General features: G+C 53.2%; 1 protein-coding gene across 1 annotated transcript; it reads right to left on the bottom strand.

The window, feature by feature from the left end:
- Nucleotides 1-1,548: 1,548 nt before the first annotated feature.
- On the bottom strand, nucleotides 1,549-12,157 carry CELA3B (chymotrypsin like elastase 3B). Its single transcript, XM_029065975.1, has 8 exons — nucleotides 12,118-12,157; nucleotides 11,078-11,235; nucleotides 9,489-9,586; nucleotides 8,737-8,871; nucleotides 8,088-8,224; nucleotides 7,563-7,705; nucleotides 1,896-2,048; nucleotides 1,549-1,661 (listed from the first exon to the last, which is right to left on the bottom strand). Exons 1-8 carry the CDS (start codon nucleotides 12,155-12,157, stop codon nucleotides 1,644-1,646), a joined length of 882 nt encoding a protein of 293 aa, XP_028921808.1. The 3' UTR covers nucleotides 1,549-1,643.
- Between the last annotated feature and the right edge of the window lie 4,084 nt (nucleotides 12,158-16,241).

Raw genomic sequence — 16,241 nt, 5'->3', positions numbered from 1 at the left:
ATAGTAATAATAATACTAATAATAATGCTGGTATTTGTTAACTGCTTACTATGTGCCAAGAACTGTTCTAAGCACTGAGGTAGATACAAGGTATTCAGGTTGTCCCACTTGGGGCTCACAGTCTTAATCCCCATTTTACAGATGAGGTAACTGAGGCCCAGAGAAATAGAATGACTTGCCCAAAGTCACACAGCTGACAGGTGACCGAGCCGGGATTAAAACCCACGACCTTAGACTCCCAAGCCCGGGCTTTTTCCACTAAGCCACGATGCTTCTCTGGACTGGAGTAATGCACATCGCCCCTTCCCCACCGCCTCCCTGAGAGCTGGAGAGCCCTGCAGGGAGCCATGCCCGGAGCTGTGCCCGGATCCTCGTCCGGAGCCGTGCCGAGAGCCGTGCACAGAGTCATAAGCAGAGCCAAGCAGCTGTGGCAAGAGGAGTGAGAACAGCCCCTGTCTATAGGCCCCAGCCTGGACTTGCCACCTCCCTGGCCCTACAGAAAGGCTACTTTTCCCCCCCCGCCCCTCTGGCTCTGAGGAAGTCGGCTGAGTGAGTGTGAGTCCACCTGTGTCCACCTGTCGGAGCGTCTGAGTGTGAGTGTGTCTGCCTGTACGAGTGTGACTTGTCTGTGGGTTTGGGTGACTGAAGGTGGGTGTGGGTCTGTGTCTGCCTGCGTCTCTCTGTCGGAGTGTGTCTGAGGGTGTGCCTACGTGACTGGGGCTTGTCTGTGGGTCTGAGTGACCGAGAGTCCGTGGGAGTGTGACATGTATGTCTGGCTGAGTGCGAGTGGGTCTGTATGAGTGTGTCTGAGTTTGCGTTTGTTGGTGTGAATGTGATTTGTCTGTGGCTTTGTGTGTCTGTTGTGTAAGCGTGACTTGTCTGTGGTCTACAGGCAGCTACTAAGCGCTGAGGCAGATACAAGACAATCAAGTTGGACAAAGTTCCTCTTCCACAGGGGCTCACAGTCTTAATCCCCATTTTGCAGATGAGGGAACCGAGGCCCAAAGTAGTGAAGTGACTTGCCCCAGGTCACACAGCAGACAAATGGAGGAGTCGCGATTAGAATCCAGGTCCTTCTGACTCCCAGAGCTGTGCTCTATCCACTAGGCCTCCAACTGGCCTACCCCAGTGTCCGGCATATGGTCAAGTGGCCAGCCATTCTGTCTGGATCAGCAGAGCCCCATGTAACCAGGCTGCTGGAACTGGTCTGGGCCAGAGGAGGGGAATTGGAAACTTAGGAGAAGGGAGAGCAGGGAGGAGGAGGCCTGACCTGGTCTGGGGGGAGGAGGGCAGGGAGGCCGTCTCATTTAGGCACCTGGGCAGCTCTAAGGCTGGAAGTCCTGGGCAACAAGGGTAAAGGAGAGGCTAGAAACCCACGACGACCCGGGCTGAGGATCTGGGGGCACTGGGCCGGGCTTGAGGTGGAGAGCCAGCAAAGGAGGAAGATGCCCACTTTAAGAGCCAAAGCCAACAGAGGGTGTCGCCCAAAGGGACCACCTCCCAACCCCAGCGACCGGAGGAAGAAAGGAAAAGCCAGGAAACAAGGAATGAGCATTCTTCAGTGTTTATTCTGCAAGTGGGAGGTGAATCCAGGACCAGAGGGGCCACAGCTTGTCTGAGCCATGGGCAGGGGCTGGTATCTTCTAGTTGTTGGCCATGGTCTAGAAGAAGAGAAAGCCGGTCGGTGGCCATGGCAGGCCGGAGTGTAGGGTAGGGGCAAGGAGAATGAGGGAGCTTCTAGACCAGCCCAGGGCCATCGTCACCAGCCACTGACTGGTCCAGGGGAATCCAGGCAACCGAGGGGAGCTAGAGGAAGGTGAGCAGCACCCAGGATGGAGCAATGCCAGACTCCCAGGAGAGGAGCGGGGAGGAGCCCCAGGGGCAGAGCCACTCACCTCCTCGATCCAGGACACGAAGGCCGAGTCTCGGGTGAAGACGGAAGGCTTCTTCAGGGTGTTACAACCCCTGCTGGAAACGAAGCTGGCAATGCCCTGGATGTACCATCTGCCGTCGTATCCCTGGCAGTTGAGCGGTCCCCCGGAGTCTCCCTGGAACGGCCACAGCCTCGTCGGCCCTTCTCCTCTCAGGAGATCCCAGCATCCTGCCCTGAGACCGTGTCCCTTCAGCCTTTATCTCCCAATTAACCAATCAATCAATGGTATTTATTGAGCATTTAGTTTTAATAATAATAGTAATGGTATTTGTGAAGAGCTTGCTATGTGGCCAGCACTGTTCTAAGCCCTGGGATAGATAGAAGATTATCAAGTTGAGTCCCTGTCTCAAATGAGGCTCACAGCTTTAATCCCCATTTTACAGATGAGGGAACTGAGACCCAGAGAAGTGAAGTGACCTACCCAGGGTCACATAGCAGACAAGTGGCAGAGCCAAGATTAGACACCCGATCCTTCTGACTCCAAGACCCATGCTCTTATCCACTTGGCCATGCTGCTTCCTTATCTCAGGGGGGGCAGAGCATCATTCTAGATGCTTAGGAGAGTACAATACCAGAGTTGGTAGGCAAGTTCCCTGCCCACAATGAGCTTACAGTCTAGAGGGGGAGACGAACATTATCATTATGGGTTTATCCATAAGTGCTGTGGGACTGAGAATGGGGTGAATATCAAGTGCTCAGAGTAGTTCAGATCCAAATGCAGAGGCAACACAGAAGGGAGAGGGGTAGGACTAATGAGACCGTAGTCAGGAAAGGACTCTTGGAAAAAATGTGATTTTAATAAGGCTTTGAATGTGGGGAGAGTGATCGTCTGTCAGATATGAAGGAGGAAAGAGTTTCAGGCCAAAGGAGAAGGTGGGAGAGGGATTGGCAGCAAGACAGACAAGATCAAGATACATTGAGTAGGTTGGCATTAGAGGAGCAAAGTGTGTTGGCTGGGCTGTAATAGGAAATCAGCGAGCTATGACAGGAGAGAGCAAGGAGACTGGATGCTTTAAAACTGATGGTAAGGAGTTTCTGTTTGGTCCTGAAGTGGATGGGCAACCACTGGAGATTCTTGAGGAGTGGGGAGACAGTGAATGAATGACTTTTTTGAAAAACAATGTGCTCATCAGAGTGAAGTATGAACTGGCATGGGGAGAGACAGGAGGCTGGGAGGTCAACATCCTTGCTGACCTCCCTGCCTCGAGGTGGCATATTATAACTACTTCAATCAACATAGTAGTTGTTTGGATGGAGAAGAAAGGATGGAATTTTGTAATATGGTGAAGGAAGAACAACGGGATCTGGAGACAGACTGAATATGTGGGTTGAATGAGAGAGATGAGTCCAGGACAATGCCAAGATTACAAGCTTGTGAGATAGGGAAGATAGCGATATTGTCTACAGTGACAGGAAATTCAGGGGGAGGACAGAGTTAGAGTGGGAAGATGAGGAGTTCTGTTTCAGACTTGTTAAGTTTGAGGTGTTGGGAGGACACACAAAGAGAGATATCTTGAAGGCAGCAGGAAATGTTGGATTGCAGAGAAGGAGAGAGATTGGGGCTGAAGAGATAGGTTTGGTAACTCAGCATCGGTTGAAGCTGTGGAAGCATGTGTCCTCTCCAAGGGAGTGGGCATAGCTGAAAAATAGAAGGGAACCCAGAACTGAACCTTGAAGGATCCCCAAAGTTAGAGGGCGGGAGGCAGAGGAGGAGCCTGCAAAAGAGTCTGAGAAGGAGCAGTCAGAGCGATAGGAAAACCAGGAGAGGAGTGTCGGTGAAGCCAAGGTTGGATAATGTTTCCAGAAGTGTGTGGTCCACAGTGTCAAAGGCAGCTGAGAGTTGGAGGATTAAGATGGAGTAGAGGACATTGGTGATTTTAAAGAGGGCAATTTTGGTGTAGTGAAGGGGGCGGAAACCAGATGAGAAAGTGGATGGGACAAGGCGAGAGTTAGAGGAGAGGAAGTGGAGGCAGTAGATCTAGAGAACTCACTAAAGGAACTTGGAGAGGAATGGTAGGAGGGAGATGGGGCGATAACTGGAGGGAGTCACTGGGTCAAGGGAGGATTTTTTGAGGATACATGATCATGTTAGAAAGCAGTGGGGAAGGAGCCACTGAAAAGAAAATGGTTGAAGATGACAGTTGGGGAGGGAGAAAGGGAGAGGACCAAGTGTTTCGATGAGATGCGAAGGGATGGGATAGGAGATTCAGATGGAGGGGAATATTTTGCGAGAAGGCAAGAGATCTTTTGAGTAACTCCTGGAAAAGATGGGAATCCAAGACAGGGCAGGAGGAGGGAAGGCCTGGAGAAGAGCAGGGGAGATTTTAGGAAGCTCACACCTGATGTTTTCAATTTTATCTATGAAGTATATGGTAAGGTCATTAGGGGCAAGAGATGGGGGCCAAGGCTACTGGGGATTTGTGGAAGGAGTTAAAAGTCTGAAACAGCAGAGTCAGGCAGTGGGCATGAGAGTCTATAAGGATGGAGAAATATTGTTGCCAGGCAGAGGAGAGAGCAGAATTAAAGCAGAGTGGTGCCTCAGTTACCTCATCTGTAAAATGGGGATTAAGTCTGTGAGCCCCACGTGGGACAACCTATCAAGCAAACCTCCTCACTCTTGGCTTCAGAGCTCTCCATCACCTTGTCCCCCCCCACCTCGCCTCCCATCTCGGTGCCATCTTTGACTCGTCTCTCTCGTTCACCCCACACATCCTATCCGTTTCCGAGAACTTCCGGTTTCACCTTTACAATATCGCCAAGATCCGCCCTTTCCTCTCCACCCAAACGGCTACCTTACTGCTACGGGCTCTCGTTATATCCCGGCTAGACTACTGTGTGGGCCTTCTCTCTGATCTCCCTTCCTCCTCTCTCGCCCCGCTCTGGTCTATTCTTCACTCCGCTGGCCGGCTCATCTTCCTGCAGAAACGATCTGGGCGTGTCACTCCCCCTCTTAAACACCTCCAGTGGTTCCCTATCGACCTCCGCTCCAAACAAAAACTCCTCACTCTAGGCTTCGAGGCTCTCCATCACCTCGCCCCTTCCTACCTCTCCTCCCTTCTCTCTTTCCACCGCCCACCCCGCACGTTCCGCTCCTCCGCCACCCACCTCCTCGCCATCCCTCGGTCTCACCTATCCCGCCGTCGACCCCCGGGCCACGTCCTCCCGCGGTCCCGGAACGCCCTCCCTCCTCATCTCTGCCAAACCGATTCTCTTCCTCTCTTCAAAACCCTACTTAAAACTCACCTCCTCCAAGAGGCCTTCCCAGACTGAGCTTCCCTTCTCCCTCTACTCCCTCTACCGCCCCCCCCCTTCACCTCTCCGCAGCTTAACCCTCTTTTCCCCCCATCTCCCTCTGCTCCTCCCCCTCTCTCTTCCCCTCACCTCAGCACTGTACTCATCCGCTCAACTGTATATATTTCCGTTACCCTATTTATTTTGTTAATGAAATGTACATCGCCTCGATTCTATTTAGTTGCCATTGTTTTTACGAGATGTTCTTCCCCTCGATTCTATTCATCGCCATCGTTCTCGTCTGCCCGTCTCCCGCGATTAGACTGTAAGCCCATCAAACGGCAGGGACCGTCTCTATCTGTTGCCGACTTGTTCATTCCAAGTGCTTAGTACAGTGCCCTGCACATAGTAAACGCTCAATAAATAAATAAATACTATTCTACATCCCAGCCCGCACACTCCACTCCACTGCCACTGCTAATCTCCTCACTGGGCCTCGTTCTCTCCCCCACGACCACATCCTACCTCTGGCCTGGAAAGCCCTCCCTCCTCAAATCTGCTAATCACTCTTCCCCACTTCAAAGTCCTAATAAAAGCTTACCTCCTCCAAGAGGCCTTCCCAGATTAAATCCCCCTTTTCCTCAGCTCCCCTCTCATTGCCCCAACTCGTTCCCTTTGCTCTACCTCCTTCTCACCCCACAGCACTTGTGTGTATATGTACATATCTATAATTCTATTTATATTAATGCCTGTTTACTTGTTTTGATGTGTATATATATATATATATATAATTCTATTGATTTATACTGATGCTATTGATGCCTGTTTACTTGTTTTGATGTCTGTCTCCCCTCTTCTAGACTGTAAATCCATTGTGGGCAAGGACTGTCTCTACTGCTGAATTGTACTTTACAAGCACTTAGTACAGTGCTCTGCACACAGTAAGTGCTCAATAAATCCAACTGAATCAATGAATGACAACCTAATTACCTTGTATCTACCCCAGCGCTTAGAACAGTGCTTGGCACATAGTAAGCACTTCACAAAATACCATCGCTATAATTGTTATTACTATTTATTAATTTGAGATGGATGAGTTTAGCCTGATATCTGAATTTCCGCCAGCAGCATTCCATAGCTCGGACACAGGAGCGGAGGAAGCGGACTGTGGAGGTGATCCGGGGCTGTGGGTTAGTGATGTGAGATCGGCAGAGGGACAGAGGAGTGAAGGAGTTGAGGGAAGTCTTGCAAGTCTCTCTGGGCTGGATTAAATAAAGGCTTGTTGGCTGATGGATGTTTTGGGAAACCGAGGCCAGAGACGGGTAGCAGCTGGCCCAAGATTGCCCAGCAGGTAAGAATAAGTGGCTTAGTGGAAAGAGCGCGGACTTGGGAGTCAGAGGCTGTGGGTTCTAATCCCGGCTCCGCCACTTGTCAGCTGTGTGACTTTGGGCAAGTCGCTTCACTTCTCTGTGCCTCAGTTACCTCATCTGGAAAATGGGGATTAAGACTGTGAGCCCCACGTGGGACAATTTGGTAACTTTGTAGCTATCCCAGTGCTTAGAACAGTGCTCGGCACATAGTAAGCACTTAATCTCCATCACTATTATTACTGTTCCTATAATTTTCTCTCCCGATTAGACTGTAAGCCCGTCAAAGGGCAGGGACTGTCTATCTGTTACCTATTTGTTCATTCCAAGTGCTTAGTACAGTGCTCTGCACATAGTAAGCGCTCAAGAAATACTATTGAATGAATGAATTAATAACAACAATAACATCGATAATAAAAATTATTATATTAGTTAAGCTTTTACTATGTTCCAGCACTGTAATAATAATAAAAATAATGGTATCTGTTAAGCACTTACTACATGCCAAGCACTGTTCAAACACTGGGATAGATTCAAGGTAATCAAGTTGTCCCACGTGGTACTCACAGTCTTAATCCCCATTTTACAGGTGAGGTAACTGAGGCACAGAGAAGTTAAGTGATTGCCTAAAGTCACACAGCTGACAAGTGGCAGAGCCGGGATTAGAACACACGATCTCCGACCCCCAAGCCCGTGCTCTTTCCACTAAACCACGCTGCTTCTCCTCTCTGTACTAAGCACTGGGATGGATACAAGTAAATCGGTTGGACACAGTCCCTGTCCTACGTGAGGCTCTCTGTCTCAATCCCCATTTGACAGATGAGGGAACTGAGGCTCAGAGAAGCGAAGCGACTTGCCCAAGGTCACTAGCAGACGAAGGACGGAGCCGGGGTTAGAACCCATGACCTCCCGATTCCTGGGCCTGCGCTCTATCCGTTATGCCATGTGTCGGAGTGGAGAGTCCTGGAGGGCCTCTCCTTCAAATCCCTGGGAAACATTTAGGCAGGGTCTCTGGGACAGTGTTCACTCACATTGCAGGCTGACTTGATGTCCCCGCCGGCGCAGATCATGGACTCCTTGACGGTGCTGCCCCACCAGTCCCGTTGGGAGCAGTGAGCATGATCCACCACGGGCAGCTGTGCCTGCTGCAGCTTGTCAGGGATCGGGCCACTGGCTGCCAGGGGGAAGACAGAAGAAGAGAGAGGAGAGAGAGAGAGAAGGAACCTGGCCTGGAGAAGGCTCTGGGGAGCCCAGGACCACCACCGGGAGACTGGAACCCCGGAGTCCCAGATCCTGGAGCATCTCCTGCTTAGATCGAGCTGAAACCTGGACCCAAGGCTGCCAGTGCCCGCGTTCCTTCCTCAGCCACTAAGAACGTTCAGTCCCACCCAGACTCCATACGCTGTAGAGGATGCCCCAGCTGCTGCGGATAGTCAGCCCCTGCCCAGACCCTCGCATTGTACAGGATGCCCCGGCTACTCTGGACAGTCAGCCTTCACCCAGACCCCATGCACCGTAGTGGGTGTCCCGGTCAGTGCCACCCAGTCCCCACGCACTGTAGAGGGTGCCCCAGCCGCTGACGAAGCAGGGGGTATCGTGGGGCAGGATCTGGCCGGCTGGTGGCAGACAGGCCAGCTGCACCTTGTCATTGAGCTGGGCCTTTTGGGAGAGCTTCATGAGGGCAACGTCATTGCTGTAGAAGAGACGGGGAGAGAGGACCCGAGCTGGGGCTGGGCCAGAGCTGGGGCTGGGACTGGAACAGGGGTTAGGGCTGGGACCGGGGTTGGAACTGGGATTAGGGCAGGGGCAGGTGCTGGGGTTGGGGACGGTGCCGTGACAGGGGCTGGACTGGGGCAGTGAAGAGGGCTGGGGACGGGGCTGCCACTTCTCACCCCAGGGGCCCCCAGACCCTCCGAGCTAGTGCCATTTCATCCTCCAGCGAGCAGGTGGCTCAGAATCTGAGGGTCCCCTGGGGCCCCTGCCGCTTTTGGGGATGGGGACTCAAGGGCAGGGTCAGCGAGAGGACAGAGCAGGAGATGAGGGAGAGCAAGAGGAGCCCAGGAGGGCAGGGTCGGTAGGACAGAAGTCGAGGCTCTGGGGACAGATGAGGAGCAGATCGGTGATAGGCTAGGGACAGGATGGGGAGCGAGGGGCTGGATGGGGGTTGGGGGAGGAGAGGCAGCCCGGTCAGTGGGTGGCACTGACCCGCAAGCGACACAGTTGGGGTTCCAGCCCGGGTGCACGAAGATGTCCTCGGTGAGGATGGGGATGACCTGCTCGCTGCCCTCCTCTGCGCTGAAGTCGTGCTCCCCTAGTACCACCTGGTACTTGAGAGATTTCCTGAGACAGATGGATGGAAAGAGAGAGCCGTGTAGGGGAGGGGCTGGGGTTTGGTGAGGCGGCCATGCCTGAACTTGCCCCTCCCCATCCCAGGACCCCCCAAGAGCAATTCCATCCTGAGAATGAGGCCCCAGTTGGGTCTGAGACTTGGAAACCAAGGAGCCGTGGATGGGTCCCCAAGGGCTTGAGGAGAGAGCACCTCTCTCACACTGGAACCTGAAGACACAGGCCCCCTCCCCCAGACCTTGAGGACACAGGACCCCTCCTCCACCGTCACCTGAGGACTGAGGACCCCTTCCCCACTGGAGCTTGAGAACCCAGAACCCATCTTCCACTGAAGCCGGAGGACACAGGACCCCCCTCCCATCCCTAGAGCCTGAGGAGATGGGACCACCCTCAGTTCCCTAGAGCAGTGGGAAGGGGACAAGGACGGGTCCTGAGGAGACAGGACCCCCCCTCCGGCCACCAGAACAGCAAGGAGGGGATTGGTCCTAGATGGGGAAGCCCACACTGAAGCAGCCCCTTCCTGCCCTCTGGCACCCTGGCCAGATGGTGTAAAATGAGGGACCGTGGCCCCAGCTGGCCCCACAAGTTACCATTGCCCCTCGCGGACTCACGAGATGCAGTGTCCGGCGGTGAGGACCCAGTCCTCAGCGATGAGGCTGGCGCCGCAGGTATGGTAATACTCTTCTCCTTTCAGGTACTGCAGGGAGACCTGCAGGGCGGTGGCGGAGGGTGGGGGTCATGCCCGCAGAGCCGTGGCAGAGCCTCCCCCTGCAGCCCGGGCCGATGGGCTGTGGGGAACAACTGGCCCGGGCACCCGTATCTGGGCACTCCAGGATGATTGGCGCTGCAGGCCGCTGCCTGGAGGGATGGAGCCAGTCCCCCCACCGGCTTCCCCCTCCCCTCTTTCCTCTTCCCTTCCCAGTCCCACCTGCCTCCCCCCCTTCACCCTGTCAGAGCCTCTAGTGCCCCACCAGAGCAGAGAGGTAACTGGCAGTGCCACCAACAAGCCACCTGCAAGGGGCAGAGCCTGAGGCCAGCAAGGCTGGAGCAGCAGAGAGCAAGCGACTCTCCACTGTTCCCTGTTTCTGGCTCAGGGCCTCCCTGCCCTGCCCGAGATATGTACTTCTGGCCCCTGGCCAAACTGGGCCTGCCCTGAAGGAGCCAAGTTTGAGGGCAGAATTTTCCTGGAGAAAAATTGGTCTTCGCTCCAATTCCTCAGGGGCCCCACTGGCTCTGGGGGATCCAGCTGATGGGACAGAGCCTGGACCCCAAGTGATCATCAGCGAGGGCAGAGCCAAGGCTCCCCACTCCCACCTCCCAGGTCCCCCCTGGTCCTGCCCCTTGGCTAGTTAACCGGCTGTTGGGTTTCTTGTCCTGTCTCTGCTCTACTGGTCTCTTTCAAGCGCTTAGTACAGTGCTCTGCCCATGTAAGTGCTAATAAATACCATTGATTGATTGATTGATTCAGGCAGGGGAGCAGAGAACTTCCAATCAGACCAACTTCCAGGCAATCAGAAGGCAGGTTGAGGGCTCGCAGGCCTGGGAAATTCCACCCAGTCTCCACAAGCCAACCCTAGGGCTTTCCAACCTGATGGGCCAGTCGTAAGCAAAGATAATAATAAAAATATTAATTATGGTATTTGTTAAGCACTTATTATTTGCCAGTGCTGGGGTAGATACAAGGTAATCAGGTCGTCCCACGTTGGGCTCACAGTCTTAAACCCCATTTTACAAATGAGGGAACTGAGGCACAGAGAAGTTAAGCGGCTTGCCCAAAGTCACCCAGCAAAGTAGTGGAGCCGGGATTAGAACCCACATCCTCTGACTCTCAAGCCCGAGCTCTTTCCCCTAAGCCAAGCTGCTTCTCGGTACCCTTGGATGGGGTTGGGTGGAGTCAGGGTAAGGGAAGACTAAAGCCATGTCCCTCAGGAGCCAAGATGAGGCTGGACAGAAAATGAGCAGAGACCGGCCAAGAATTCAGGCTGAGAGCCCGGGCCGTGCAGCTGGTGGTGGCGGGGAGATGGAGGTCAAACCGGCCTCCTGTCCCAGCACGGAGCCAGAACTCGGAGCCTGCGGCCTTCCGGCCGCTGAAGTTCTCCACTGACACTTCTTCCGCTCCCCGTGTCCTTTCCCTTTCTCCCACTCTCCCCCGCACCGCTTCCCTGTAGGGCCAGAGGGATCTCAGGAGGGTGGTCCTTACCTGCCAGGGCCAGCTGTGGGGATTGGCGTCCTCCCCATTGACCACCCGCGTCAGGGGGGAGTAAGTGGGGGTTCCACAGCCGGAGACTGGAGGGGAAAAGGAGGAAACCTTGTTGTGTCTCATTTCTGCCCCTTCCCCAACCAGGCTGTGGACCCATTCTGCCGGAGCCATTACCGGTACATCAGGGCCAGGTTAGGGGTCCATGGGGTCACCGTCCCCTCTAGTCCCACCCACCGCCCCTTCCACTAACCCCAGACAGTCTTTTCTTGCCCAGAAGTGAAGCAGGCAGGGGGCCTAGTTCCTGGGGTTTCTAAGATGGGGTCTTGGGCAGCCATCGTCCCCTTCGTGGGCCCACGCCCACCCTTGTTGGAAGACAGCAGAAAAAAGAGCACTGTCCTTTTCATTCATTCATTCAATAGCATTTATTGAGCGCTCACTATGTGCAGAGCACTGTACTAAGCACTGTCCTGAACTCCCTAAGATGGGGTCTGGGGCAGCTCCCGTGCCCCTGTGCCCTTTCCCTCGCCACTCCCGCCATCCTCCCACCCCCGCCACCTCTGCCACCCACTCTTGCTGGGCAGCCTCCGGCCTGCGGAAGAGGCCGGGAGATCCTGCCTGGTCTGAAATCGAGAAAGAAAGGGTCTGGAGGGGGTAGTGGGGAGCTGTGCCCAGAGAGTAGAGAGCAGTGACAGAGGAGCAGGGGTCAGAAGGCTGCGCAAGGGCTGGGGGGGATGGGGTGGTAACTGAAAGGGGAAGGCAGAGATGCCCCTCAGATGATCTAAGTGGCATCCGCCACACCCCTCCACCAGCAGAGCCCATTTCTCTGCTTTCCCTGGAGTCCAGGCTGGGCCCACCCCACCCTCCCATCTGTCCACGCTCTCTCTCCAGGTGCCACTGACCCCTCCCCTCCCCCAGCCAGTGGGTCGGGAGTCCCCGTTCTCAGGGAGGCAGAGGGGCCTACAGGTAGTCTGGACCCTAAATAAGCTCTGCCAGGCCAACGGGGATGGAGAGAGAGCATGGGCTGGGGCTGTCTTCCTCACCAAGCTCCACGAGCAGCAGGGAAGCCAGCAGCGACAACATGGTGGCCAGTTGTCTGGCCGGGATCCGGTGCACATTAATATAGGGGAGGAGGCAGGGCCAAGGGTCCAGCCCAGGTGACGGGACCTTTTGCAGGTGGTCGGTCCAAGGCCACCCGCCAGCCTGCCCGCCGGCTGCCAGATCCGGTGCCCAGCCCGCCCAAGGCCCTGACCTTGGGCGCAGGGCTGGACACTGACAACCTCTTTCTCACAGCTCCTGGCACAGACTAGCCCCAGTGCTGGGACCCGACTGTGGAAAAAGCCCCGCTCCCTCCAGTGAGCCAGGATCCCATCCCCCCAAAGGTTATGGCCATCCTTGCCAGTTTCAGAGCCCGCTTGGGCCAGGACTGGGTGGCAGCCCTAAAGAGGGAATCTGATGAAGGAGCTGGGAGGTGTGGGCATCACCCAGCAGGAACCTGAGCTCAGGCCAGTGTTCCCCTCCCCACCATCTGTCTCTGTCTTTTTATGTATTCATATTACATGTATTTATATTACATTACATTATAAATTATGTAATTTATGTATTTATATTTATGTCTGTCTCCTCCTCTAGACTATAAATTCGCGTGGGCAGGTGTGTGTCTGCTATATCGTTATTTTGTACTCTCCCAAGTACTTTGTACAGTGCTCTGCACACTGTAATTGCTAAATAAATACAATTGGTTGACTGACTGAGTGACCTGGGTTGCAGTAGGAGAGTAGCGATGTGAGAGTTAAGAGAGAGCAAGGTGACTGAGTACGCTAAAGCCGATGGTAAGGAATTTCTGTTTAATGTGGGGGTGGCTGGGCAACCTCTGGAGGTTCTTGAAGAGTGGGGAAACATGCACTGAAAGTTGTTATAGAAAAATGATCTGGCAATAGAGTGAAGTATGGCCTGAAGTGAGGAGAGACACAACTTCTTTGTGTCTCAGTTTCCTCATCTGTAAAATGGGGGTTAAATACCTGTTCTCCTTCCTGCTTAGACTGTGAGTCCCAGGTCAGGCAGGAATTGGGTCTGACCCATTTAACATTTATCTATCCCAGTGTTTATAACACTACTTGATGCATAGTAAGTTATTATTAATAATAACAATAATAATAACGATAACAATACACTGCAATTATCATTGAGGCAGGTTGAATCTGGGGAGTGGGGACTGGGGAACAGCAGTTGGAAACACAGCACCCTCTGGCTTCCCTTGTCAGCAGGGGACTCAGGTAGTAATGGCATTTATTGAACGCTTGCTGTGGTATTTGTTAAGCTCTTCCTATGTGCCAGGCACTGTGCTAAGCTCTGGGATAGATACAAGCAAATCGGGTTGGACACATTCCCTGTCCCACGTGGGGCTCACGATCTTTATCCCCGTTTCGCAGATGAGGAAACTCAGGCCCAGAGAAATGAGGTGACTTGTACCAGATCCCGCCGCGGACAAGCCGCGGAGCAGGGATTAGAACCCAGGTCCTTCTGACTCCCAGGCCTGTGTTCTATCCCCTGAGGCTACATTGCTTCTTACTGTGTGCAGAGCAGTGTACTAACTCCTGGGTTTTTAGTACACAACCCCAAGCAGGGAAGCTTGGCGTCCCGTCCCGGGGTCAGAGGTTGGGGAATTTCCCCATCTTCCGGGAGGCGGAGCCCATAGGGAGCCTCCCTTCCTTGAGTCCCAGCCTTCCTCCCTGCCCGGAGAGGCTGCTCCATCCTCATTCATTCATCCATTCAATCGAATTTGCGGAGTGCTTACTGTGTGCAGAGCACTGTACTAAGGGCTTGTAATTCCAATTAGGCACCAGATAGAGACAATCCCTACCCAACAACGGGCTCGCAGTCTAGAAGGGGGAGACAGACAACAAAACAAACGGGCATCAGTAGCATCGAAATAGATAAAATTGAATTATATATACACATCATGAATAAAATGAATAGAATAATAAATATGTACATGTATACACAAGGGCTGTGGGGCAGGGAAGGGGGTAGGGCAGAGGGAGGGATTTGGGGCGACGGGGAGGAGAGGAGGAGCGGAGGACAAGGGGGGCTCAGCCTGGGAAGGCCTCCTGGAGGAGGTGAGCCCTCAGTAAGGCTTTGAAGCGAGGAAGAGAGCTGGTTTGGAGGATGGGAGGAAGGGAGGGCATTCCGGGCCAGAGGTAGGATGTAGGTAGAGGTAGGGGAAGCAGCGTGGCTCAGTGGAAAGAGCCTGGACTTCGGAGTCAGAGGTCATGAGTTCGACTCCCGGCTCTGCCACTCGTCAGCTGTGTGACTGTGGGCAAGTCACTTCACTTCTCTGTGCCTCAGTTACCTCATCTGTAAAATGGGGATTAACTGTGAGCCTCACGCGGGACAACCTGATCTACCCCAGCGCTTAGAACAGTGCTCCGCACATAGTAAGCACTTAGCAAATACCAACATTATTATTATTATTACGTGGGCCAGGGGTCGACGGCAGGACAGGTGAGAAGGAGGTCCAAGTGAGGAGGTTAGCGGCACCAGAGGAGCAGAGTGTGCGGGCTGGACTCCATCCCGCTCCTCCCGGGAGCCCCATTCCCGCCTTTGCCCCCCTCTTTGGCTTTGGAGAAGGGCAGGAAGAGAGCGGAGAAGCCCGGCTGGACCTAAGGCCACTCAGGGTTTGCAGGCCACCGGCTCTCAGACACTTGGGATGGAATCCCCTGGTCCACCAGGGGGCAGCGGAGGATGGGGGGTGGGAGCTCGGAGCAGGAATCCATCAAGGCTATTTAATAATAATAATAATAATAATAATAATGTTGGTATTTGTTAAGCGCCTACTACGTGCAGAGCACTGTTCTAAGCGCTGGGGGAGATTGTCAGCTGTGTGACTGTGGGCAAGTCACTTAACTTCTCTGGGCCTCAGTTCCCTCATCTGTAAAATGGGGATTAAGACTGTGAGCCCCACGTGGGACAACCTGATTCCCCTGTGTTTACCCCAGTGCTCAGAACAGTGCTCTGCACATAGTAAGCGCTTAACAAATGCCAACATTATTATTATTATTATTACAGGGGAATGAGGTTGTCCCACGTGAGGCTCACAGTCTCCATCCCCATTTTTATCCCCATATTTACTGAGCGCTTGTCGTGTGCTGAGCTCTGAGAATAGGCCAACAGAGTTGACAGACACGTTTCCTACCCACAAGGAGCTTAAGTCTAGAGGGGGAGACAGACATTGGTATAAATAAATTACCAATATCAATCAATGGTATTTATTCCTTCAATAGTATTTGTTGAGCGCTTACTATATGCAGAGCACTGTCCTAAGCGCTTGGAAAGTACAAATCGGTGACAGATAGAGACAGTCCCTGCCCTCTGACGGGATCACAGTCTAATCGGGGGGGGCCGGACAGACAAGAACAATAGCAATAAATAGAATCAAGCATGCTGCGTGCTGAGCACTATACTGAGCACTTGGGAGAGCATAAAATAACAGATTTGACAAGGAACTTAAGTCTAGAGGGGAGACAAACATTAATATTAATTACCAGTATCAATCAATGGTACTTATTGAGCACTTATGGTGTGCGGAGCACTGTACTAAGCTCTTGGGAGAGTACAACAACGGAGTCGGCAGTCACTCTCCAAGCCTATAAGGAGCTTACAGTCTAGAGAGGGGCACAGACATTACTATAAATAAATTATCGATATTCAGTGAATCGTATTTACTGAGCACTGTGTGCAGAGCACTGTACGAAGGGCTTGGGAGAGTACTCACTAACAATAAACAGACATATTCCCTACTCACAACGAGCCTACGGTCTAGGGTAAACTCGTTGTGGATAGGATTAGAGTAAATTCGTCTAGGATAGGTACATTTAGTGCTGGGGGCTGAGGGGGGCGTGAATAAAGGGTGCAAATCCAAGTGCAGAGGACGGAATGGGAGGAGGGGATAATAATAATGATAATAATGCTGGTATTTGTTAAGCACTTACTTTGTGCCAAGCACTGTTCTAAGCACTGGGGGTAGATACAAAGTAATCCGGTTGTCCCACTTGGGGCTCACACTCTTGATCCTCATTTTACAGATGAAGTAACTGAGGTCCAGAGAAGTGGAGTGATTTGCCCAAAGTCACACAGCTGACAGGTGGCAGAGCGGGGATTCGAACCC

The sequence above is a fragment of the Ornithorhynchus anatinus genome, chromosome 5 (assembly GCF_004115215.2).
Source record: "Ornithorhynchus anatinus isolate Pmale09 chromosome 5, mOrnAna1.pri.v4, whole genome shotgun sequence".
Taxonomy (NCBI): Eukaryota; Metazoa; Chordata; class Mammalia; order Monotremata; family Ornithorhynchidae; genus Ornithorhynchus; species Ornithorhynchus anatinus.
Note: the sequence above shows the minus strand (reverse complement) of the source record. Positions and strands in the feature narration are given on the sequence as shown.

Excerpts from the sequence above, each read along its gene's own strand:
- CELA3B (XM_029065975.1), bottom strand. The coding sequence starts at position 12,157 with ATGTTGTCGCTGCTGGCTTCCCTGCTGCTCGTGGAGCTTG. Across the intron at positions 9,587-11,077 it reads CCCACAGCTGGCCCTGGCAG|GTCTCCCTGCAGTACCTGAA; the intron begins GTAAGGACCACC and ends ACCGCCCTGCAG. Across the intron at positions 8,872-9,488 it reads ACCGCCGGACACTGCATCTC|GAAATCTCTCAAGTACCAGG; the intron begins GTGAGTCCGCGA and ends CATCTGTCTCAG.